The 27,553-nt window shown below is 36.3% G+C and overlaps 1 protein-coding gene across 17 annotated transcripts in view; it reads right to left on the bottom strand.

Annotated features, from left to right (window-relative positions):
- GPHN (gephyrin) overlaps window positions 1–27,553 on the bottom strand; it is a 637,714-nt gene that overhangs the window by 340,619 nt on the left and 269,542 nt on the right. For all 17 annotated transcript variants that reach the window (XM_059373410.1, XM_059373413.1, XM_059373412.1 and 14 more), the window contains exon 3: window positions 11,922–11,979. In XM_059373410.1, coding sequence (XP_059229393.1) covers window positions 11,922–11,979 — 58 coding nt within the window. The remainder of the gene's footprint in view (window positions 1–11,921; window positions 11,980–27,553) is intronic.

The following is a 27,553-nucleotide window of genomic DNA, read 5'->3' as shown; positions in this document are numbered from 1 at the left end:
AAAAAAAAAAAAAAAAAAAAAAAGGACCCAAAGAGATCCACACCAAGACATATTCTAATTAAAATATAAAAGTTAAAAGATAAAGAGAGAATCTCAAAGGCGGCAAGAGAAAAGCAACTTGTTAAATACAAGGGAAACCTAATAAAGCTATCAGCAGATTTCTCAGGCAAAACTTTGAGGTCAGAAGAAAGTGAGGTGACATAATTTGAAGTCCTAAAAGGAGAAATTCAAACTAAGAAATCCCTACCTGACAAGATTATCATTCAGAATTGAAGGAGAGATAAGAATTCTTCAGAGAAGCAAAAGCTTAAGGTGTTCATCACCAATAAACTGGCCTTATAAGAAAGGTTTAAGGGAATTTTTTAAATAGCAAAGAAATGGCACTAAATAATAGTAAGAAAATATATGAAAGTAAAAATCTCACCAGAAAAGATACCTATATATAAAGATAGTAGAAATCACTTATGAATCTACTCTAAAGGGTAAAAAGAAAAGTAACATAATTAAACTAAAAGAATTAAGGCACACATACAATAAAAAGAGGTAAAATAGGTCAAATGTGTCTTTAAAAACATTAAACTTCGGGCACCTGGATGGTTTAGTTGGTTAAGCATCTGCCTTCAGTTCAGGTCATGACCCCAGGGGCCTGGAATCAAGACCCACATCTGGCTCCCTACTCAGCTGGAAGCCTGCTTCTCCCTCTCCCTCTGCCATTCCCCTGGCTTGTGCTGTCTGGCTCTCTATCTCTGTCAAATTAAAAAAAAAAAATCTTAAAAATAAGTAAAAAAAAATAAAAATATAAAACTTCAGGAGAAGTTGTAAAAATATAGTTTTGGAATGTGTTCAAATTTAAGTTGCTATCAACCTAAATATACTGAATATAATTCTATACTTAGAATGTTTAAAGATTTTTTTTTTAAATTTATTTATTTGACAGAGAAAGATTACAAGCAGGCAGAGAGGCAGGCAGAGAGAGAGAGGGGGAAGCAGGCTCCCCGCTGAGCGGAGAGCCCGACGCGGGACTCGATCCCAGGACCCTGAGATCACGACCCGAGCCGAAGGCAGCGGCTTAACCCACTGAGCCACCCAGGTGCCCTATACTTAGAATGTTAAATGTGAACCTCACGGTAACCACAAAGCAAAAACTTATAGTAAATATACAAAAGATAATATAAAATAATCTAAAAAAAAAACTAGAGAAAGACAACATACCGCAAGAGACAAGAAACAGAGAACTACAAAAACAGGCAGAAAACAATGAACAAAATGGCAGTAAGTATACACCAATCAATAATTACTTTAAATGTAAATGGACTAAATGCTCCAATCAAAAGATGCAATGTGACTGAAAGAAAACAAAACAAAACAAAACAGACAAAACAAGATTCATCTACATACTTTCTACAAGAGACTCACTTTGGAAGTTACGACATATACTGACTGAATATGAAGGGATATAAAAAGATATTCATCCCAACGCAAATAGTATAGCTATACTATATCAGACAAAACAGATTTTAAAACAAATACTGTAATAAAAGACAAAGAAGGGCATTACATAATGATAAAACAGTAGGAAGATATAACATTTATAAATATATAAGTACCCAACATAGGAGCACTAAAATAGTACAGCTATTATTAGCAGACCTAAAGGGTGAAATTGACAGCATATAATAATAAGAGGGGACTTTTAACACCCTACTTACATCAAAAGATAAATTATCCAGACAGAAAATCATAAGGGAGCATCAGCCTTGAACAACAATTAAGATGGACTTAACATTTATGTATAGAACTCTCTATCCAAAAGCAGCAAGTAACACATTCTTCTCAAGCGCACATAGAACATTCTCCAGGACACTCCACATGTTAGGCCATAAGACAAGTCTCAAGAAATTCAAGAGGACTGAAATCATATAAAGTACCTTTTCTTACCACAATGATGTGAACTAGAAATCAATTTTAAGACGGAAACTGGAAAAAATTACAAAAACATGGAGATTAAACAACGTATTACTGAACAACCACTGGGTCATCAAAGAAACAAAAACAAGAGAAACAGTAACAACAAAAAAACTAACCTCAAGAAAAATGAAAACAAAAAAAAGGAAATACCAAAATCTACTGCATGCAGCAAAAGCAGTTCTAAGTAAGACATTCATAGCAAAACAAACCTACCTGAGGAAACAAGAAAAATCTCAATCTAAATTTACACATAAAGGAACCAGAAAAAGAAGAATAAATCAAGCCCAAGAGTAGTATAAGGAAGGATATAATAACTAACAGAATGAGATAAATGAAATAAAGACTAAAAAGACAAAAGGAAAGATCAATGAAACTAAGAGTTGGTTTTTTGGGAAAAAAAAAAAAAAAACCCTGACAAAAATTTAGCTCAATACTCCCAGGAAAAGAGAATGGGCTCAAATAAACCAGAAATGAAGAGGAGAAGTTACAACTTATACCACAGAACTACAGAGGATCGTAAGAGATTACTATGAACAATCACATACCAACAAATTGGACAACCTAGAAAAAAAATGATACATTCCTAGATATATACTAACTTACAGGAGTGAATCAGGAAGAAGTAGATTACATAAATAAAGTGATCACAAGTAAAGAGATTTAATCAGTAATCAAAAAATCCCCAAAGTAAAAGTCAAGATCCCATGTCTTCACTGGTAAATTCTATCAAACATTCAAAAATGATTTAATGCCTCTCCTTCTTAAACTTCTCCAAAAAGTTGAATAGGAAGAAGTGCTTTCAAACTCATTTTACAAGACCAGCATTACCCTGACATCAAAACCAGGTAAGGACACTGCAAAAAATAAAAATTATAATCCAATGTTCTTGATAGAGACAGAAAAATCTTGACCAAAATATTAGCAAACTGAACAGGAATACATTAAAAATATCATACACCATGATCAAAGTGGAGATATATTCCAGGGATACAAGAATGGTTCCACATTCACAAATTAATCAACATTACACCCATTAACAAAATGAAAGAAAAAAAATCACATAATCATCTCAGTAGATGCACAAAAAGCACCTGACAAAATGTAACCTCCACTTATAATAAAAGCCCTCAGAAAGTGGATATAGAGGGAATGTATCTCAACATAATAAAGGGCATATAAGTCATACCCATAGCAAATATCATACTCAACAGTGAAAAGCTCAAACCTCCCCCCCCCAAGATTATTTATTTATTTATTTGACAGAAAGACACAGAGAGAAGTGGGGAGGCAGGGAGCAATAGCAGGGGGAGTGGGAGAGGGAGAAGCAGGCTTCCCACCGAGCAGGGAGCCCGATGTGGGCATTGATCCCTCGACCCTGGGATCACGACCTGAGCTGAAGGCAGATGCTTTTAAAGACTGAGCCACCCTGGTACCCAAGTTCAAAGTTGTTTTTTTTTTTTTTTTTTTTTTATCTAAGATCAAGAATAAGACAAGATGTCAACACTCACTAGTTTTATTCGAAATAGTATTAAAAGCCTTAGCCACAGCAATTAGGTAAGAAAAGAAATAAAAGTTACCCAAATTGAAAAGGAAGAAGCAGAACTACCACTATTTGCAAATGACATACTCTATATAGAAACCTAATACTGCACCAAAAAATTATTAGAATAAAGTAATTCAGTAAAGTTTCAGGATATGAAATTATTATGCAAAAATCTCTTAAATTTCTATACACTAATATTAAATTATCAGAAAAAGAAATAAATAAAAAATCCCCTTTACAATTGCAGTCAAAAGAATAAAATGCCTTGGAATAAATTTAACCAAAGAGGTGAAAGACCTTTCAACTAAAAAATATAAGAAGCTGATGAATGAAATTGAAGAAGACACAAAAATGGAAAATTCATTCTAGGCTCATGGACTGGAAGAACAAATATTATTAAAATGTCTGTACTAACCAAAGCAATTTTCACATTTAATGCAATCCCTATCAAAATAACACCATCATTTTTCACAGAGTTAGAACAAACAATCCTAAAAGTTGTATGGAACCACAAAAAACCCCAAATAGCCAGAGCAATCTTGGAAAAGAAAAAGCTAGAAGCATCACAATTCCAGGCTTCGAGTTAAATCCCCAAGCTATGGTGATAAGACAGTATGGCACTGGCATAAAAACAAACACACAGATCGATGGAACAGAATAGAAGATCCAGAAATGAACCCACCACTATATGGTCAACTAATCTTCAACAAAGCAGGTAAGAATCTCCAAAGGAAAAAAGATCCTCTTCAGCAAACGCTGTTGGGAAAACTGGACAACATGCAAAAGAAAGAAACTGGACTACTTTCTTATACCATATACAAAAATAAATTCAAAATGGATGAAAGGCCTATATGTGAGACAGGAATCCATCAAAATCCTAGAGGAGAACAGAGTAGTATCCTCTTTCACATCAACTGTAGCAACTTCTTACTAGATATGTCTCCTGAGGCAAGGGAAACCAAAGCCAAAATAAACCACTGGAATTTCATCAAGATTAAAAGCTTCTGCACAGTAAAGGAAACAATCACCAACAACTTAAAGACAACCTATGGAATGGCAGAAGATATCAGCAAATGACATATCTGATATGTATCTGATATATATTTAGATATAGTATCTAAAATCAATAAAGAACTTGTCAAACTCAATACCCAAAAAACAATCCAGTTAAGAAAAGGGTAGAAGACATGAATAGAGATTTTTCTAAAGACATCCAGATGGCTAACAGACACATGAAAAGATGCTCAACATCACTCATCATCAGGGAAATACAAATCAAAACTAAATGAGATACCATCTCATACCAGTCAGAGTGGCTAAAATAGAGTTAATTTTTGTATAAGGTGTGAGATTTAGGTTGTTTCTTTTTTTTCTTTTTGGTTATGGATATCCAATTGTTCCAACATTATTTGTTGAAAAGGTAATTCATTGAATTGCTTTTGCAGCTTTATTTAAAAATCTATTAAACCTATCTATGGGGATGCCTGAGTTGCTTAAGCATCTGCCTTCGGCAAGGGTCATGATCCCAGGGTCCTGGGATAGAGTCCCACATTGGGCTCCTTGTTCAGTAGAAAGCCCGCTTCTCCCTCTGCCTGCCACTCCCCCTGCTTCTGCACACACTCTCTCTAATAAATAAATAAAACCTTAAAAATAAAGAACATATCTGTGTAAGTCTTTTTTGTTTTTTTAAAGATTTTACTCACTTATTTTACAGACAGAGATTACAAGTAGGCAGAGATGCAGGCAGAGAGAAAGGAGGAAGCAGGCTTCCTGCTGAGCAGAGAGCCAGATGCGGGGCTTGATCCCAGGACCCTGGGATCATGACCGGAGTTGAAGGCAGAGGCTTTAACCCACTGAGCCACCCAGGTGCCCCCATATCTGTGTAAGTCTTATGGGTTGTTTATTCTGTTTCATGTGTCTTTTTGCCAATACTACACTATCTTGATTACTGTAGATCTCATCACTGGAAAGAGTCCTTCCACTTTGTTCTTTTTCAAAACTGTATTACCTGTTATAGGACCTAAGCTTTTCCATATAATTTAAGAATAAATTATATAATTGTATGTCTACAAAAAAAACTTGTTGGGTTTTTGATACGAATCACATAAACCTATATATGAACAGGGGAAGAACTGACATCTTTAGTATGTTCAATCTCTCAGTTCATGAACATAGCTTGTTTGTCCATTTCTTTAGGTGTCCCTTTATTTCTTTAGCATTTTGTAGTTTTCAGCATACAGATTTAACATAGGTATATTCTTAAATGTATACCTAAGTATTCAACTTTCTTGGAGTGATGGTAAATAGTACTGTTTTAAATTTCAGTTTCGAACTGTTGTCAGCATATAAAAATGCAATTGGTGTTTTTGTGTGTGCCTGTTGATCTACATTCCCCAAATTAACTCACTTGACTTATTAGTTGTAGGAATTTTTCTATAGATACTTTTTCTATGTAGACAATGATACAGTTGGCAAGTAGGGGGTTTTGTTTCTTAATTGCCAAACTCTGTGCCTTTTAATACTTTTCTTGCCTTATACTTATACTACTTAGAACTTCTAATACTCAGTTGGGAAAAAGTAGTGAGAGTAGACAACCTTGTTTTGCTCCTGATCTTAGGAGGAGAGCCTTCATTTATTTTTTTCACCATTAAGTATGTTTTTAGCAGTAAGTCTTTGTACATGTTCATTATCAAGTTCAGGAAATTTCCTTCTATTCCTGGTTTGCAGAAATTTTTTTTCTTTTAATCATGAATGGATTTTAGATTTTGTCAAACACTTTTTCTGCATCAATTGATAAAATCATAAAAACTTTCTTCTTTAACTTACTGTTATAACGAATTAGACTGATTGCTTTTCCTAAGTTGGAAAAGTTTTACATACCTCAAATAAATCCCATTTTGTGGTGGTACATAATTTTTTTATACCTTGTTGGATTACATTTGGTAATATCTGTAGATTTGAGTTTATGATAAATACTGGTCTGCAGTTTTCATTTTTTGTACTATGTTTTTCTAATTCTGCTAGCAGAGTAATACTAGCATCATAAAATAAGATGGTAGTATTTCCTGGCCTACTACTTTCTGGAAAAGACTGACTAAAATTGATGGTAATTCTTCTTCAGTGTTTGGCAAAGCTCTATAGTAAACCATCTGGGCCTGCAGATTTGTTTGTTAGGAGATTTTTCATTATGCTTTGTCTACTCGGTCTTGGTTAATTTTGGTAGTTTGTGGGTTTTGAGGCAGTGGTCCATTTCTGCTAAGTTGTCCAATTTATAAAGTTTTTCATAGTATTTTCAAAATTATCCATTTAATTGATGGAAGATTTGTAGCAACAGACTTTGTTCAATCTGGGTATCAATAATTTTATCTTTTCCCCTTTATCTTCATTAGTCTCAATTTTATTGAGTTTTCAAGAGTCAGTTTTTTATTCTGTTGATCTTCTTCCCCTTTGTTTTACCATTTTCAATTTCACTGATACCAATTCTTGAGTATTACCTGTCTTCTTGCTTTGACAATATTTGGCTCATCTTTTCTAGTTTCTTGAGAAAGAATTATGGATTACTAACTTGAGAACTCTCCTCTTTTCTAAAAATTAATATTTTCATAGTATATCTTTTTACTTTCAATCTACATAGGTCTTGGTGATCACAGCTTTGTAGTAAAGCTTGAAATCAGGTAACATGATGCCCCCAATTTTGTTTCTGAAATGAGTTTCCTGATAATGATATATACGGGATCATCTCTAAGAACTCATTATGTCAGTTTTTGTCTTTTCACTTGTAAATTTAAATTATATATATTTAAGGTAATTATTGACATCTTAGCAATTAAACATGCCATTTTATTATTTGTCTTCTGTTTCTGTCTTGTTTCTCGTTCCTAATCGGGGGTTACTCGAACAAACTTTAGGATTCCATCTTAATTTGCAGTGTTTTGAGTATATTGTTTTGTATGTTGCTTTTAGTGGTTACTTTGAGTGGATGCTTTCTATATTATAATTACAAATATAACATTGCAGTCTACTGATATTACTGATTTTTTAACAGATATCCCTCTGTTATAGTATAGTATGAAGGCAATATAAATATTGTTAAGCTTCTTCCTGGGTCCCACTGACACCACTCTGGCAAAATTGAGGCACTCATTCATACTGCTTCATTAAAGACAGTAGGGCAGAAATTTAGGTCCTCTCTTAGCCCTGCTAAGACCTTTCTGGCAAAAAGTGGGGAACCACCTTGCTCCACATTATCGATAGTAGGGGTAGAAGTTCATCTCCCTGCTGGGCCCTGCTTACACCAAGAGAGGAAGTAGAAGGTTAACGCTTACTGAGAATGGAATATCCGTTATTCCCATCTCATTCAGTCTTACTGATGCAGACAGGGATGGAATCACATCTCCCTTATAGGCCTCAGTGACACAGGAAAAGGAAGGTAAAGGAGAGTTGTGAGCAGCTTCACCCTGCATTGTCTCTTTAGTCTTACTGCTGCTGGGTGGGAGTAGAGACTCAGCTCATCACTGGACTCCACAATTATTATTATAATCAATATTAATTATAATTATTAATTAATTAATATAATTAATTATTAATTATATTAATATAATATAATATAATAATTTTAACAATTATCTTGCTATAGGAAGCAGAACACACCCTGTTTCCCTGAGCTAATTTTAGATCAACTATAGGAACATTAGGCCCTATCTACAGTATCTTAGCAGGGAAATCAGAGCACTGATATTTGTGGGAGTATGGGAGACTGAACAGCTTCCTGCTCAGTTCTGCCAATAAACACTACCAGAAGAGGGATTCAAAGCTTTGCCATCTGCCTCTGTGGTAGCAGGAATGAGGTGGAAGATTAGCTTTCTATTTGGCTCTGCTAAAACTGTGGAGCTGCTAAGTAGTTTCCCCATTGTTATTGGGCTGGAGTAAGGTGAGTATTGCCAAACACTTTTGTTCTGTTAGTCTATCCTTGCCCTGCGTCCTATGGCTTCAAGGACAGGCTTTCTTAGGTGTTTTTTTGTTTTATTTTGTTTTGTTTTGTCTGTGCCTGTTGGTGTTTCCAGATTGGGGTTTCATCAGTGTCCTTTGAGATTAAATAGGAGACAAAAAGGAAACCCAGTTAACTCATTGCTGTGTCATTCTTCAAGTTCTAAAATCCTTAGAAAGTCTGATTTCTTTTTCCTACCATCAGAGTCTTTCTATACTTGTTTATTTTGTAATGTCCAGGAATTTTGAGTTATAAAAGAAAATATTGGGAAAGAATAGAACCACAAGTTTCTTCAGTAGGAATATTTTTGAAACTTGATAAACTGGAGCAATTAATACATGAGCCAATAGTATTAAAAAAAACCCACAAACCTTGCCTATTATGTTAAGAAAAGCATTATAACCAAAACAGTATGGTGCTAGCAATGGAATAAATAGATCGATGAAACGAAAGTTCAGGAAAAGACAGACTTATGTATGTGTATGTGTATATTCAGGCATATGAAAATTTAGTGTGTGATAAATGAGGCATTTCAAACCAGTGGGGTACAAATTGCTTTTTTCAATAAATTGGGCTGGGAAAATAAAAACATCTTTGAAAAATATTTTGTAATTTTAGTCATCCCATATATAAAAACAAGTTTATCCCAATATAAATTATAGATAAAGAATTAATATTTAAATGTTTTTATTTTAAATAAATACACCTAAGGTGATAGTTACCTGCCATAACGATGAGGAAAACAATTTGATTTCATATAGGAAAGTTGAAAATACACATTACTTAAAACTCAGGAATTCCTTTTCTCAGTATGGACCTCAAAGAAACTCTTAAATAGGATGTTTTATAAGATTTTATACCATCATTTTTCATAATAGCTTCAAATGGAACTAAGGTAAAAGTCCACCAAGAGTAGGATGTCGGGGCGCCTGGGTGGCTCAGTGGGTTAAGCCTCTGCCTTCGGCTCAGGTCATGATCTCAGGGTCCTGGGATCAAGTCCTGCATCAGGCTCTCTGCTTGGCAGGGAGCCTGCTTCCTCCTCTCTCTCTCTGCCTGCCTCTCTGCCTACTTGTGATCTCTCTCTGTCAAATAAATATATAAAATCTTAAAAAAAAGAAATAGGATATCTCATTAATTTGTGGCACAATGGAGTATTTTATAGCAAAGAACAAAAACAAAACAAAAAAAGGACAAAACAACCTCCCCCAAAATCTTAGCTATAGATAATGCATATGAATATGATATAGATAATGATTATGAATAAATCCCACAGTGCTGAACCAAAGAACTAAGGCACAAGAAAATGTATACATTGTGAATCAATTCATATAAAATTCAAAGAGAAATACAAATTTTAATAGTAAGGGATGTGTATAAAAACTAAATAAAATGAATGTGAAATAATAAAAACTCAGGATATTGGGTGGAACAGATGGTCACGATTGGGCCAGGAATGCATTTGCACTTTATCCCTTAAACTTTTGGCCAAGCATCCACTATGTGGTGATTTATTATAATCAATCAGTAAATGCTTAATTCAAACCATGTATGAACTAAATAATAATTTCTGGTGCTAGAAATATTGTGAAGATAACCATACTTTGTAAAAATTGACTTATATTCTATTAATCATATTTTAATAATAAAAATAAACATGCATATTTATTTATACATGGTATATTTTAGATATATTTCAAATTTAAACTCCATTGCACTATTCAGATAATTTTAAATTACTCAGTTGTTTACCAACTAAAGTGAACATTATAAGCAGATGTTTCATATATCTTCCAATCAAAACAAAAAGATTATATCTGATTTCAGTTGAAAATGCTAATGGTGCCATCAAATAAATGTTGATGAAATATTTTATTTTCTTCCAATGCTTTGAAAAAAGAATCAATTTCATATTTTTTCCCCAGGCTTCAAACTCTCTAAAACTATTTTAGATATAATAACAGTAATTAATTTTAAAAAATCATATAGTAATGTCATCCATGAGTCATGTTTTTTTGAAGGAATCTACTGAGGAATAACTCTTATAATTCTAGAATTTTAAAAAACAATGAAAAATTACTTATTTAGAGAAAAGTCACGACAAAAAATAAACAGTGTTTCTTCTAATTAATTAAATTAATAAAAAATATATGAATCATTTGGTTCTTGGATAGGTCAACAGTTTTGGTCTACTTTTATTACTTAATATAGCTTTTTTAGGTGATTCCATTAACTAGCATGGCCTCAGGTAGTTTTTGGATAAGGACAAATTCCAACATCAATTTAAAGATAAAATTATCTTTCTTCTGAGGTTCTAGATGTTTTAACCAATGACTTAATGGGTATTTGGTTATCTGAGAGGGACCTCAAATAAGTTCAAAGCGTACCCTCTTTACTCTCAAACTTATTCCTTCTCTTATATCTCCTCTTTAAGTTAATAGCAACACAAGCTGGACTGGACCTAAGGTTTCTCTAAACCAAAGTATTATATGAATTTATATCAAGTTGGAATGGGTCTTTTGACACTCCTGGTTTATTTTTTTCCTGCTAGAATATAATTATTGGATTAATTTTTGATTGGCTATATAGGACACCGGGCATATTGAAACTAATAGTGTATTACCTAATAAAGACAAATGATATTAACTTATTTGAAAATAATGTTAGCAAATGAAATTATTGACTAAAATTTGAATTTATTGAACTTGATTTTGGAAAGGCTGATTAAATCAGCTTGATGATTTATTTGGATCTTTAAATGTCATTGTTAACAATTCAACTCAGTATTGTTATCCTTAACTATTGCTTTCAGGTTGTTAAATTTTATTTATGTAATAGATATTATGTTCAGTTCTTATTAGATTGTAAATTGCTCTTGGGGAAGGGCCACATGCTATGCCAGAAGACTAACAGTCCATAGGACTGAATAAAATGTTAAAAACAGAAAAATGCAGACTATGTAATTTTCAAAGAGTAAAGTCAAGTTTTCATTTAATGTATAAATTTTAAATTGCCAATTTGCAATTGCAAATACTGTGTTTTCAGTGGAACCAGAAAATATTTTCTAGAAGACTGGTATTTATAATTAGTGAAAGCTTACAGGGAAAAGAAATTAAAACAAGATAGAAAGATAATCCATTATGCACACTAATGCCTATATATAATGTTTCTCATGTAGATTTTCAATGAATTTCACATGAAATGTTCCTTTTTGATCTTCCAAAAAATTTTCAAAGAAATGCACTGACAAGAGTAATTGAAATCTGATGAGGATTATTTTATGTTTTTTAACTCAAATAGGATAACTGTGACTTAAATGAAATCCCAACACACACAAAGATTAAAAAGTGTAAAGAAAAAATGCTTCTCCCACCTACCCGGCGAGATACTAAGTCTTCTAAGAGATAAAAAAATGGCATACTATACCTTGATTTCTTCTATTTCATCTGGTACTATCTTGTATGCTGATATAGTCCCACCCAACCTGAAATTAGGAAAAAAAAATATTCTCAAAACCATGGTGGTGTATATTTATGGAGTATTTCTGCCATTAGCATCAGAATGCCACCAATAATTGCCCATTGCCCACCCCAATGACCACAGAGTAAAAACAACATTTTCATGCTTAAGTTTACCATATATTACTTAAAAAGAGGTGGATAATGAATGACTACCAAAAGAGGAAACATTAAGTTATATTTCTAACTACAAACTTCTATCATTTTATTATTAAAAAGCACTTTTAGGGGCGCCTGGGTGGCTCAGTTGGTTGAGCAACTGCCTTCGGCTCAGGTCACGGTCCTGGAGTCCCGGGATTGAGTCCCGCATCGGGCTCCCACCTCCATGGGGAGTCTGCTTCTCCCTCTGACCTTCTCGCCTCTCATGTTCTCTCTCACTGTCTCTCTCTCAAATAAATAAATAAAATCTTTAAAAAAATAAAATAAAATAAAAAGCACTTTTAATAATGCTTTTACTATTACACCACTTTTACTGATGGATTCTGTCACAAGTAAGATGCAGCAAGAATTAATAACAGACATGGTATTTGCCTTCTTGGTTTGCTTGTAATAGAATTTACTTTTTAGAGTAGTTTTGAAATTACAGAAAAATTGAGTACACAGTAAAGAGATCTATTTCCCGGATGCTCAACTAGTATTCCTTCCAGATATTATTAACATCTTCTATCAGTGTTGTACATGAGCATGAGTCACAATTGATGAACTAAAAATGATTTTGTTTCTCTTCAAAAATAATTAAAACAAGCAGTTGAAGAGATTATGTGCGTGTCCAGCATTGTCCAAGGAGAGATGAGTGTTTAAGGGTTACAACTTAATCCCTAAAATATGATGCTGCCTTAAGGCAGTGAGGTCATTACTGCCATGGTCACTTGTTTGAACTTTTTTTTTAAGAAAATAGCTAAGAATTATGTAACACTTACTATTTGCCAGACATGTCATATATTATCTAATTTAATTCTTAAAAACTGTTGCCATTGTAAAAATTGGGATTTGATACACAGAGTGATTCAGTAATTTTCACAAGTAATTGAAGGAAGGAACTGCAATGCACATTAAATGCAAAATATATACCAGATTAAAAGTACTTAGTGTAAAAAAGGCTAATTTAAAAGTACCAAACACATTCTAAAATAATATGGTGGACATACTGAGTCAAATTATATTTTTAAAATTAACTTCATGTTTCTTTTAGTTTTTAAAATGTGACTACAAAAAAATTTTAAATCAAACAGCTTGCATTTGTGACTAGTATCATGTATCTATCAGATAGGTACTCCAAGCTCTTAAACACCAAGATTACCTACCTACCATTACTTAAATATAGTGCTTAAAAAGGAAATTTCTGACCACTTACTTGGCATTATAAATACTTCAATATCAGAAAAGAGAGTATTTGTCTAAGACAGTGGAGTAGTAGAAGACCTTAGTTTAGTCTGGCCCTAGGAATGCACATAGATAGCTATCACATCATCCTGAACACCTGCAAACTCAACCAGAGATCTAAAAATAGATATTAAAATTAGAAAAGTGTCCACGTTCTGCAAGGTAGGAGGTACAGAGAAGTGAATTCAAGGAGACTTATGGTAAGATAAACTGAGGGCTACCCTCCTTCTGGAGGGAGCCTCCAGAAGCTGGCACCATAAGTGATATAGCAGCAGAATGCAAAATCAGAACTTTCAGAAGTCTGCTCTGTTGAGGGATCTCCCTGCCTGAAAAGAACTAGCTGGCAAAATAGGGTGAAATCCGAGGTGGGTCTCAGGATCCTTGGGGTCACAGGAAGACAGTGGGGAGGAGGTGGTGCTTGGGTATGGAAGAGTTACCAGACATTGGAGCAAGGGAGCCGGGCCCACTCAGTGAGCCCAGGAGTGGACTCTCAGCTCAAGAGTGCCATATACCACAAACCATGGCAGAACCAGTGAGACATCCTACCCTGTAAGGAGCATACCACAGGAGTCTGCTGGGTTTGGAGACTCCAAACAGGGTCACATAACTGAGACAGAAATGGTTGGTCATAGCCTGGGTGAGCACAGAATGCAGATGGAGTCCAGGAAGACAAGAGTGATTGACTGCATTTAACCCAGGGTTCACTGAGAAGTGGTGCCCAGAGCTCTCCGCTCTGGAACTAGAGATTGGGAGGCCACCATTGTCATTCTCATTCTCTAAACTGTGCTGGAAAGCCTTCGTTGAACAAAAGCCGCAAAAAGCAATCTGGAGCAGATTACTTAGCCTGGCCTCCCGTAAGGGTGGTACAATTCCGCCCCGGGGTGTGGGGGGGCACCAGAGGATCACCACAACAGGAACCTCCCTCAGAAGATCAGCAGGAAGATCCAGCCAAAACCAAGTTTACCCATAATTTAGAACTGCAAAACTCCAGTGCTAGGGGAATTTTTCATACAGAATTTCTCACCATGGTTCTTTGGTCTTCCAATTTTAATTTTTTCTTCTCTTTATTTATTGCTGGGCTGCAAAGTTGGTTCAAAATCCACAAATCAATTAATGTGATATACTACATAATTAAAAGAAAGGACAAGAACCATAGGATCCTCTCAATAGATGTAGAAAAATCATTTGACAAAGTGCAACAAACTTTCCTGATTAAAACTCTTTACAAGGTACAGATAAAGAGAACATACCTCAATAGCATAAAAGCTATATATGAAAAGCCAACAGTGAATATCATTCTCAATTGGGAAAAACAGAACTTTACCCTAAGGTCAGGAACACAGGGATGTCCACTCTCACCACTGTTGTTCAACATAGCAATGGAAGTCCTAGCCTCAGCAATCATACAACAAAAAGAAATAAAAAGCATCCAAATCAACAAAGAAGTCAAACACTGATTCTCTATAGATGACACGATACTCTGTGTGGAAAACCCAAAAGACTCCACCCCCAAATTCCTAGAACTCATACAGGAATTCAGCAGCATGGCAGGATATAAAATCAATGCACAGGAATCAGTTGTATTCTATACACTAACAATGAGACATAAGAAAGAGAAATTAAGGAGTTGATCCCATTTACATTTGCACCAAAAACCGTGAGATAACTAGGAACAAACCTAACCAAAGAGGCAAAGGATCTATACTCAGAAAACTATTTCTTTCCTGGAATTGAGGAAGACACAGAGAAATGGAAAAATGTTCCATGCTCCTGGATCGGAAGAACAAATATCTTTAAAATGTCTATGCTACCTACCTATACACTCAATGCAATCCCTATCAAAACACCATCAGCTTTTCTCACAGAGCTGGAACAAATAATTCTGAAATTTGCATGGAACCAGAAAAGACCCCAAATAGCAAAGGAATGTTGAAAAAGAAAAGTTCCAAAGCTGGAGGCATCACAATACTGTACTTCATATGGTCACCTCAAAAGCTACTGAAAAATAAGCTGTTGAAACCAACTATCTCATCCTAGATTTTAAAATAAAACAAACTGCTTGTTAACTTAAAAGAAAGAAAGAAAGAAAAAAGAGTATAACAAATAAGGCACTTACATATTCTAGACACTTTGGGATATTTCTTGTCTTAAATATAAATTGATAAGTGACATTCTAGTTTCCATTATAAAACAACCTAATTCAGCCAAATGAAGTTTATTAAAAACTGCACATTAAACTCTTTAATATTATTATTTATTCTTGCTAATGGAAATAGTGTTCAAACTTGATTTGAGAATTACTTCCTAGATTGAAAGTGCTGTGTTTGAATGATGAAAACACTAGTGGTATTTAACTTAATTCATATTATACAACATATACAAGTGATATAGTAAGTTAAGACCATAGTAAGATAAACAGCAAGAGGGCTAGATGTTACTAAAATGAAAAACTACATAACTATCTGTAAGAGGTTTCAAGTAGGCATTTTCACTTTTAATTATTAAATTTTTAAATTAAAAGCTGATATTGTTGAGATATAAATAAGGAAATTAGAGCAAAAAACTACTGAAAACTCAATGACTTCAATTTCCCATCTTGCAAATCAAATGAGTTAGTCATTTTATTCTTTGAGTTTATGTTATGTAATAGATATAAACCAGAGAATAAGAATACAAAGAAATCATAGTCTTAAATAGAAGTAGACTGAGTAAACAAATACCTGTAATATAATGCATTAAGGTATCACATTAGAAATGGGCAGAAGTTGAAAGTTTGAAATTATTTCACAATAAAGAGTATTTGAAAATTATCTATCATTATAAAATAAACTAGTAGTAGGACAGTCTATAACAACTGTTAAATAAGTGGCATGGTAGAGTACAGAAATAGTCTATATTTGTTAGTACAGTAATGATTCAAAGATGCAATTGTGATAATGTTTGACTTATGGAAGAAAAAATAAAAACAAAGTTGCTATGATAAACTTCAATTCTTTTTTTTTTTTCTTAAGATTTTATTTATTTATTTGAGAGAGAGGGAGAGTGAGAGAGAATGAGAGGGGAGAAGGTCAGAGGGAGAAGCAGACTCCCCATGGAGCTGGGAGCCCGATGTGGGACTCGATCCAGGGACTCCAAGATTATGGCCTGAGCTGAAGGCAGTCGTTTAACCAATTGAACCACCCAGGCACCCCTAAACTTCAAATCTATTGCAATAAAAAATTCATTTTCTCTTGATAATGCTGACTACTAGTGCCTGAAATATTGCCTTTCCTGAAATCTGAGCTGAGGGAAGGTAGGCTTCCAGATTAGTATTCTTACGTCAACTTCAAGTCAATCATAATGGTTTTAACTGTTAAAAAGGCAGGTAAAGGGAGGAGGAATTAAGATGGTGGAGGAGGAGTGCCTGGGTGGCTCAGTTAAGGGTCTCTTTTCAGCTCAGTTCACGATTCTGGGTCCTGGGATCAAGCCTGGTGCTACATCAGGCTCCCTGTTCAGTGGGGAGCCTGCTTCTCCTTCTCCCTCTGTCCTTCCCCTTCACTTGAGCTCTCTCTCTCTGTCATTCACATTCACTATCTGTGTCTCTCTCTCTCTCAAATAAAGTTTAAAAAAAAAAAAAACGAAAACCGTGGTGGAATAGGGAGACTCTAAACTTGTCTTGTCCCTTAAATACAACTACACAGTTACCAACTCATTCTGAACACCCGAGAAATCAACCGATCGATCGCGTATGAGAAAGTAACTGCTACAAGTCTACAAGTAGAAAGGTGACCTCTGTTTGGGAGGTAGGAGGTAAGAAGACCTAGATCCAGTGTGATACAGCTAGGGTAAAGTAGCAAGATGGAAATCTGCTTAAGGAGGATCCTGCAAAGTACTACAAGTAGTAGAGTGCAAAATCAGAACTTGTAAAAGTCTGCTACAGTTGGGGACATGCCTGGCTTAAAGATGCTGAGGTGGCAAAATTCCAGGTACGAGGGCATGATCTCAGGATCCCCTGGGTTGAAGGAATGTGTGGCGCCTAAGTGTGGCACTGTTCCCAGGCAAAAGAGTATGGAAGTAGTCTGAGAATGGTGAGTTTATTTCCCAGCTTTCTACTCTGTGTTGCCATAAACCATGAACTGCTGTGTAATTGTGCAATCACTCTCCTGGGGTGTAGTGGGCAAAAAGAACAAGCCTGTCAAGACCCTCCTTGGGAGGAATGGTGGGATCCCATCTCAAAAGCCCTTAAAATTTGTTGGAATTTTGAAACTCAGATGCATGCCTGAGACAAAAGGCTCAGACACAGGCAGGGTGAATATAGAGTTCTGATAGAAACTGGGGAGACAAGAGTGATTGGATTTCTGTGAGGACTCACTGAAGAGTGGGTGATAGAAATTATCATCTCCAGGGCTAGACAGCAGGGGACTGCCATACTCAACCTGCTGATCAGAGCTGAAAGCCTTCACAGAGTAAAACACTACCATCTAGTGGAGTTCAGAGCTGCCTACACAAAGCCCTACACCCTGGAGGCACATTTCCACAAAATCAGGTCCATATGATCATCAGCACAATGGGCCCTTCCTCTAGAAGACCAGCACAAACAACTCAATAGCACCAATTAACTGATCACAGAGAACTTTAGCTCTAGGGAAAAATGATATCCAGTATTCACTGTTTCTTTTTCTTTACTCTTTTATTTTTTTGTTATTTTCTTATTTTTTCAATTTTTAATTCTAATTTTTATTTGTATATATAGGTAATACATATGTGTTCTTTTTCAGTCGCCTTTCAACATATTTCATATAGATACATGTATTTTTTTCTACCTTATTTTGGGGATCTAGTTTCTTTTAATAAGCAGATGAAAACACACCCAGGATCTAGTTTTGTTTTGTTGTTGTTGTTTTTTCTTTCTTTTCTTTTCTGGACAAAAATCTTGAGCTTGGGAGAAATTCACCCCAAAAGAAAGAACAGGAGGTAGAACTTACAATCAGGGATTTAATCAATATTGATATAAGTAAGATGTCTGAACTAGAATTTAAAACAACGATTCTAAAGATACTAACTGGCCTGGGAAAAAACCCATAGAAGACACTAAGCATCCCTTATCATAGAGATAAAAGAACTAAACTCTAGTTAGGCTGAGATTTAAAAAAAAAATGCTATAACTGAGATATAGTCCCGGGTGGAGACCATATAAATGAAGGTGAATGAAGCAGAAAAGCAAATCAGTCAGTGATAAAGAAGATAAAATTTGGGGGGCACCTGGGTGGCTCAGTGGTTAAGCATCTGCTTTCAGCTCAGGTCATAATTTCAGGGTCCTGGGATCAAGTCCCATGTCAGGCTCTGCTCAGCGGAGAACCTGCTTCCTCCTCTCTCTCTCTCTGCCTACTTGTGATCTCTGTCAAATAAATAAATAAAATCTTCTAAAAAAAAAAAGATAAAATTTTGGAAAATAATAATGCTGAAGAGGGAAAGAGAAGTATTAGATAACAAAGGCAGATTTAGGGGACTCAACAAAACCATAAAGCAAAATAATATTCATACCACAGAAGCTCCAAAAAAAGAGCAGGAAAAGGGGTCAGAAGGTATATTTGCACAAATTATGGCTCTTTCCCTAATCTGAGGGAAGAAACAGGCATTCAAGGCCAAAAGGCACAGAGAACTCCCCTCAAAACCAACAAAAATTAGGGGACTAGCCGTTAAGTGTCTTCCTTTGGCTCAGTTCTTGAATCCAGGGTCCTGGGCTCGAACCCCACATAGGGCTCCCTGTTCAGTGGGAAGCCTGCTTCTCCCTCTCCCACTCCCCCTGCTTGTGTTCTAAATGGCAAGGTTTCATTCATTTTGATGGCTAATATTCCAGTGTGTGTTTGTATGTGCGTGTAACACATCATTATCCATTGATCTGTTGGTGGACATCTGGGCTCTTTCCATGTTTTGGCTATTATGGACATTGCTGCTATAAACACTGAGGTGCAGGTGTGCCTTTGGATCACTATTTTTGCATCCTCTGGATAAATATCTACCATGGCAACTGCTGGGTTGTACCGCAGTTCTATTTTTAAATTTTTGAGAAACCTCCGTACTGTTTTCCAGAGTAGCTGCACCAATTTGCATTCCCACCAATAGTGTAAGAGGGTTTCCCTTTTTCTGCATCCTCCTCAACATCTGTTGTTAATTGAATTGTTAATTTTATCCATTCTGACTGGTGTGAGTTGGTATCTCATTGTGGTTTTGATTTGTATTTCCCTGATGACAAGTGATGTTGAGCATTTTTTCATTGTCTACCAGCCATTTGTATGTCTTCTTTGGAGAAATATTTGCTCATGTCTTCTGCCCATTTCTTGACTGGATTATTTGTCCTTTGGATGTTCAGTTTGAAAATTTCTTTATAGATTTGGATACTAGCCCTTTATCTGTTATGTCATTTGCAAATATCTGCCATTCTGGATGCTGCCTTTTAGTTGTGTTGTTTCCTTTGCTGTGCAAACCCTTTTTATTCTGATGAAGCCCCAATAGTTCATTTTTGCTCATGTTTCCCTTGCCTCAGCGAATTATTAAGACTTTCCAGAAACATGTTTTCTTGTTGACAGAAATTGGGATAGTACTTTAAAAAAAATCTTTTAAAGCTTTTTATTCCTTTCACTCAGTAAATTTTTATACATTGTTCTATGTCCTAAATGTCATATTAAGTGCTGGGACAGAGTGGAATAAAATCAGCAGACATGGTTTCTATTCTAATACAGAGCCAATTTGCTGCAATGTTTTTCAAACTCTGGACCAAATATCGAGGTGGCCTATAAACTTGTTAAGAATTATTAAAATAAGAAATGCCTAGCAAGAAGTTTCTCTGGCCAAGGTAGTAGAGATTACTGCTTGTGTTCTCCTCTAGGATTTTGATGGATTCCTGTCTCATATTTAGGTCTTTCATCCATTTTGAATTTATTTTTTATGTGATGTAAAAAAGTGGTCCAGTTTCCTTCTTCTGCATGCATGTGGCTGTCCAGTTTTCCCAAAAGTGTTTGTTGAAGAGACTTTTTTTCCCCCTATTATCGGCTATTCTTTCCTGCCTTATTGCAGATTAGTTGGTGATAGGGTCAAGGGTCCACTTCTGGGCTCTCTATTCTGTTCCACAACCTGTGTGTGCCTGTTTTTGTGCCAATACCATATTGTCTTGATGACTACGGCTTTGTAAAAGAGCTTGAAGTCCGGAATTGTGATGCTTCCGGGTTTTGTTTACTTTTTCAATTCCTTTGGCTATCTGGGGTCTTTTCTGGTTCCATACAAATTTCAGGATTATTTCCTCCAACTCTGTAAAAAATGCTGGTGTTATTTTGATACGGACTGCACTGACTGTATAGATTGTTTTGGGTAGTATAGACTTTCTAACAATATTTGTTCTCCCAGTCCATGAGCATGGAATGTTTTTCCATTTCTTTGTGTCTTCCTCAATTTCTTTCATAGTGTTCTATAGTTTTCAGACTACTGATCTTTTACCTCTGGTTAGGTTTATTCTGGTTAGGCTAGGTATCTTATAGTTTTGGGTGCAACTGAAAATGGGATTGACTCCTTAATTTCTCTTTCTTCTGTTTCATTGTTGGTATATACAAATGCAAGAGACTTCTGTGCATTGATTTTATATCCTGCAACTTTGCTGAATTCTTGATCAGTTCTAGCAATTTTTTGCTGGAGTTGTTTGGGTTTTCTATATAGAATATTAGGTCATCTGTGAAGAGTGAAAGTTTGAATTCTTTGTCAATTCTGGATGCCTTTTATTTCTTCTTCTTGTCTGATTGCTGAGGCTAGGACTACAAGTACTTCATTGAACAAATAGAGAGAATGGACAAACCTGTCATGTTCCTGACCTTAGGGAAAAAGCTCTCGGTTTTCCCCCATTGAAGACGATATTAGTTGTGGGTCTTTCATCTATGGCTTTTATCATGTTGAGGTATATTCGTTCTAATCCCTACTTGGTTGAGGGCTGTTATCAAGAAAAGATGCTGTATTCTGACAAATGCTTTTTCTGCATCTACTGAGAGTATCATATGGTTCTTGCCCTTTCTTTTATTAAGGTGGTATGTCAAGCTGACTGATTTGCAGATGTTGAATCGCCCCTGCAGCCCAGAAATAAATCACTCTCGGTCATGGTGAATAATCCTTTTAATGTAATGTTAGACCCTATTAGTATCTTGGTGAGGATTTTTACATCCAGGTTCATCAGGGATATTGGTCTGTAATTCTTTTTGTGGGGTTTTGGTTTGGGGATCAAGGTAATGCTGGCCTCACACAATGAGTTGAGAAGCTTTCCTTCCATTTCTATTTTTTTGAAACCACTTCAGAGGAATAGGCATTAAATTCTTTAAATGTGTGGTAGAATTGCGCTGGGAGGCCATCTGACCCTTGACTCTGCTTTGTTGGGAGATTTTCAATTACCACTTCAATTTCTTTGCTGATTATGGGTCTGTTCAGGTTTTCTTTTTCTACCTGTTTCAGTTTTGGTAGTTCACATGTTTCTAAGAATGCATCCATTTCTTCCAGATTGCCTAATCTGTTGGCATATAATTGCTCATAATATTCTCTTATATTTCTTTGTATTTCTTTGGTGTTGGTTGTGATCCTTCCTCTTTCATTAATGATTTTATTTATTTGGTTCCTTTTTCTTTCCTGGTTTCATTGATCTGTTCTACAGTTTGTTTGATTTTATATCACTGATTTCTACTTTAATTTTTATTATTTCTCTTTTCCTGCTGGGTTTTGGCTTTATTCGATGTTCTTTCTTCAGGTCCTTTAGGTGTAAGGTTAGGTTGTATATTTGAGACTTTTCTTGTTTCTTGAGGAAGGTCTATTATGTTATATACTTCCCTTTTAGGTCCACCTTTGCTGCATTCCAAAGGTTTTGGACTATCATGTTTTCATTTTCATTTGCTTCCATGAATTTTTTTTAATTTTTGTTTAGTTTCCTGGTTGACCCATTCATTCTTTAATAGGATGCTCTTTAACTTCCATATATTTGTGGTCCTTCCAAATTTCTTCTTGTAGCTGACAAGAAATATGGCCTAAAAATATGCACGGTATGATCTCAATCTTTTTTGTGCTTGCTGAGGTCTAATTTGTAACCCCGTACGTGATCTATTCTGGAGGATGTTCCATGTGCACTCAAAAATAATGTGTGTTCTGCTGCTTTAGGATAAAATGTTCTGTGTATTTCTCTTAATTCAATCTGGTTTAGTGTGTCATTTCAAGCCCTTCTTTCCTTGTTGATCTTCTGCTTAGATGATCTTTCCATTGCTCTGAGTGGGGTATTAAAGTCCTCTACTATTATTGCATCATTATCAATGAGATAAAGTCTGTTATTAATTAATTTATATATTTGGCTGCTCCCAAGGTAGGGACATAAATATTTACAATTGTTTGATATTCTTATTGGGTAGACCTCTTTATTATGATATAGTGTCCATCTTCATCTATTACAGTCTTTGTTTTAAAATCTAGTTTGACTCTGATGAGCACTGGGGGTTATATGCAGCTGATGAATTATTGAACACTACATCTGAAACTAATGATGTATTATGTTGGCTAATTGAATTTAAATTTTAAGAATCTAGTATGTCACATAGAAGGATGGCTACTCCAGCTTTCTTTTGATATCCATTAGCATGACAAATGGTTATCCACCCCCTCACTTTCAATCTGGAGGTGTCTTTGGGTGTAAAATGAGTCTCTCATACTATGTAAAATGAGTATGCTTGAAAGCAGCATATCAATGGGTCTTCTTTTTGTATCCATTCTGATAAGCTGTGTCTTTTGACTGGATCAGTTAGTTCATTTACATTCAGAGTAATTGTTGAAATATATGAATTTAGTGCCATTGAATTAACTGTAAAGTCACTGTTGCTGTAGATAGTCCCTATTCCTTTCTGGTCTTTGTTATTTAAAGTCCCCTTTAATACTTCTTGCAGGGCTGGCTTAAGTGTTTAAAAATTCCTTTAATTTTGTTTCTCTTAGAAACTTAGCACTCCTTTTTTTCTGAACAATAGCCTTGCTGGATAAAGTATTCTTGGCAGCATATTTTTCTCATTTAGCATGTTGAATATATCATGCCAGTCCCTTCCGGCTGCCAGGTCTCTCTGGACAGGTCTGCTGCCAGCCTTATGTGTCTACCATTGTAGGTTTAACACCTTTTCTCCTGACCTCCTTTCAGAATTCTTTTTATCTTTGTATTTTGCAAGTTTCACTATGATCTGTTATGGTCTTGACCTGTTTTTGTTGGTTTTGCGGGGGGTTTTCTGTGCCTCTTGGACTTGAGTGCCTGTTTCTTTCCCCAGAATAGGGAAAGAGCCATAATTTGTGCAAATATACCTTCTGCACCCTTCAGCTGCTCTTCTTCTGGAACTCCTATGATACAGATATTATTTTGCTTTATGGTTTCACTGAGTTCCCTAAGTCTGCCTTTTTTATTCAAAAGTTTTCTTTCCCTCTTCTTTTCAGTTTTATTTTCCAAAATTTTACTTTCTATATCACCTAACTTTTCTGCTTCTTCAATCCTCATAGTAATGATATCCTGTTATGCAAGTCAGTTATACCGTTTTTCATTTTAGCCTGACTAGTTCTTAGGACTTTTATAAGGGTATCCCTGGTGTCTTCTGTGATTTTTTTAAAGCCAGGTAGTAGTCTTTGTTGGGCTGGCAGAAAGAAAGGGCTACTTAAGATGGCCGAAGTCCCCGCCACAAAATCTGAGCTCCGACGGTAGAACAAAGACCCAAGCAGGATTCTGAAAACCCTCCCACTCCAGGTTCCCGTGGACCAATGGGACCCTGACAAGCAGGAATCTGAGACCCCCACCCAGGGCTCCAGTGGACCAATGGGACCCCGATGAGCAGACGAAATATCCAAATAAGGGAAACTTGCCAAAGGACCCCTGAACTCCCCTCGAGGGCCCTTAAAAGACCCCTTCCCCTGCCTTGGGCACGACTTCCACCACTCTGCTTTCCAGAGTTGCGGAATATCGCCCAAGGGTGCCCACCTCCTCCCCGTGCAACTTTCCTGGCTCCCCTTCTCCTGAGCCCTGAAACTTCTCCGGAGAGTGTTTTTAATAAATCTTGCCTAGCACCCACTTTGCCTGGTGTTGTGTTTATCTTGCCGGAAAAACTTTACAGTCTTATTACTGTTGATCTAAAATTTTTTTAAGGTATATTGCTTATATTGGCTTTAAGAAAGTCCCTGTCTGTGATATCTTCCTGACCTTTCCTTTGGGGATAAATTCTCCATCCTGTCATCTTGGCTATGTTTCTATATTTTGTGTTTTGAAAGGCTGTTATGTTTCTTCTACCTCAGAATAATACTACATTAAAAAGAGTCACACACTGTTCGGGGCCTACCACTTCAGGAAGTGTTTCTGGTGTATGCTCTGTGCACACTGCTGTTGCAATTTGGCTGCTCATTCCCACTGTTTAGTGCTCTGCAGGGTTCCTCCTTGCTTCCAGTGGGGAGTGCTTTGACTCTTATCTAGGTGTACTATAATTTGTTTGTTGAAAAATGCCCAGAAAAAAAAAAAAAGAATAATTAAAACAAAACAAAACAAAAAACCCTGCTCCAAAAGGAAGAGAAAAAAGAACCCAAAAAGCCAAACAGACAATAAAACAAAACTATAAGCCTGATACCAAAGGGGGGAAAAAAAAATGGGATGGGTGGGGGAGGAGGAATTAAAAGAAAAAGAAATCGGAGCCAAAAAAGAAAGAGAGTGGGAGAGAGAAAGAAAAGGAAATAAAAACAACTAACAAAAACTGTAAGCCTGATTCTAAAGGAGAGAGGGTGAGAAGAAGAAAGAAAAAAGAAGAAAAAAATACGCCCTGGTCCTATTTCTACCAGAACTGAAGGGATGATTTAAAGTACAGAATAATCAGTAGAGTGGCCGCATGGGGCACACTGACTGATTTACTTTTCTGGGGGGATGTTACCTTTGTTGGCTCATGGTCAAACCCACGCCAGTAAACAAAACAAAACAGAACAAAACAAAACAAAACAACAAAAACAAAAACATGCCAAGCACAGGGTTGGGGGAGGGCAATGTAAGTGGCTTCCACCCCCACTGGCGGATGCTCTGTTCCTCTTTGATGGTGTCAACATGGAGTGCAAATGGTGACACCCCACTCTCTCCTCCCTGGACAGGGGATAGCCCACTACCGGATGTTCAGAAAGCACTCAACAAATATGAGGGCTTTCAGTGCACCCTGCACCCAGCTCTCTTGCATTTATCTCTGGTCCAGCTGGGATTCGAACCTCCAAATCTTAAAGGAGATGACAACACTTTGATATGCTCCCTCCTCCGGGTTACTGGCTTGCTGTACTCTAACAAATGCCCATTATCCCATAAATATCATATCCCACCTACATATTGTGCAGACTCAAGGCTAAGCAACCATGACGAAACAGCAACCAGGTTATCCCCCACTCTGTGCATCCTTAGTCCTTTGCCAATGAAAGGCCATGTGTTGGCATCAGCAGGGTCTTTTGAACGTGGAAATGGAATATAGCACATCCTTTTAAAAAATTATTATTACGTTAGTCACCATATGACACATCATTAGTGTTTGGGTTTTTTTTGAGATTTTATTTATTTATTTGACAGAGAGAAATCACAAGCAGGCAGAGGCAGGCAGAGAGAGGAGGAAGCAGGCTCCCTGCTGAGCAGAGAGCCCGATGGGGGGCTCGATCCCAGGACTCTGGGATCATGACCTGAGCTGAAGGCAGAGGCTTAACCCACTGAGCCACCCAGGTGCCCCACATCATTACTTTTTAATGTAATATTCCATGATTAATTGCTTGTGTATAATAACCAGTGCTCCATGCAATATGAGCCCTCCTTAATACCGACACTGGGCCAACTGATCCATTCAGCACCCTCCCCTCTTAAAACCTCAATTTGTATCTCAAAGTCCATACTCTCTAATGGTTTGTCTGCCCATCTGATTTCAACCCCCTTCATTTTCACCTTCCTACTCCTAATGACCCCCATGCCATTCCCTACAAAGGGAAATCCTGAGATAATTGTATTTCTCTTCTTGACTTATTTGACTTAGCATAATCCCCTCCAGTTCCATGTCAATGTAAAAGGTGGGTATTCATCTTTTCTGATGGCTAGGTAATATTGCATTTTATATATGGACCATGTCTTCTTTATTCATTAGTCTGCAGAAGGGCATCTCAGTTCTATCCACATTTTAGTTATTGTGGACATGGCTGCTATGATCAGTGGCGTGCATATGGCCCTTCATTTTTACTATATCTGTATCTTTGGGTTAAATACACAGTAGTGCAATTCAAGGGTCATAGGGTAGCCCTATTTTTAATTTGGGGAGAAATTTTAATTTTTTTCCACACTGTTTTCCAAAGTGGCTGCACCAACTTACCTTCCCACCAACAGTGTAGGAGGGTTCCCCTTTCTCCACATCCTCTCCAACACATGCTGTTTCGTGCCTTGCCAATTTTTGCCATTCTAACTGGTGTAATATGGTATCTCAATGTGGTTTTGATTTGAATCTCCCTGATGGCTAATGAGGATGAACATTTTTTCATGTGTCTATTGGGCATTTATATGTCTTCCTTGGAGAAGTGTCTGTTCATGTCTTCTGCCCATTTTTTGACTTATTTGTTTTTTGGGTGTTGCATTTGAGAAGTTCTTTATAGATCTTGGATATCAGCCCTTTTTCTGTAGTGTCATTTGCAAATATCTTCTCCCATTCTATGGGTTGCCTCTTTGTCTTGTTGACTGTTTCCTTTGCTGTGCAGAAGCTTTTGAACTTGACGAAGCCCCGAAAGTTCATTTTTGCTTTTGTTTCCCTTGCCTTTGCAGACATGTCTTGAAAGAAGTTGCTGTGGCTGATGTCAAAGAGGTTATTGCCCATGTTCTCCTCTAGGATTTTAATGGGTTCCTGTCTCACATTGAGGTCTTTCAACCATTTAGGGTATATCTTGTGTATGGTGTAAGAGAATGGTTGAGTTCATTCTTCTGTATATAGCAATCCAGTTTTCCCAGGAGCATTTATTGAAGAGACTGTCTTTTTTGCATTGGATATTTTTTCGTGCTTCATCGAGGATTATTTGGCCATAGAGTTGTGGGTCCATATCTGGGCTCTCCATTCTGTTCTATTGGTCTATATGTCTGTTTCTGTGCTGGTACCT

Source organism: Mustela nigripes, chromosome 13, assembly GCF_022355385.1.
Source record: "Mustela nigripes isolate SB6536 chromosome 13, MUSNIG.SB6536, whole genome shotgun sequence".
NCBI classification, from domain to species: domain Eukaryota; kingdom Metazoa; phylum Chordata; class Mammalia; order Carnivora; family Mustelidae; genus Mustela; species Mustela nigripes.
This window is presented reverse-complemented; position numbering and strand designations above follow the sequence as displayed.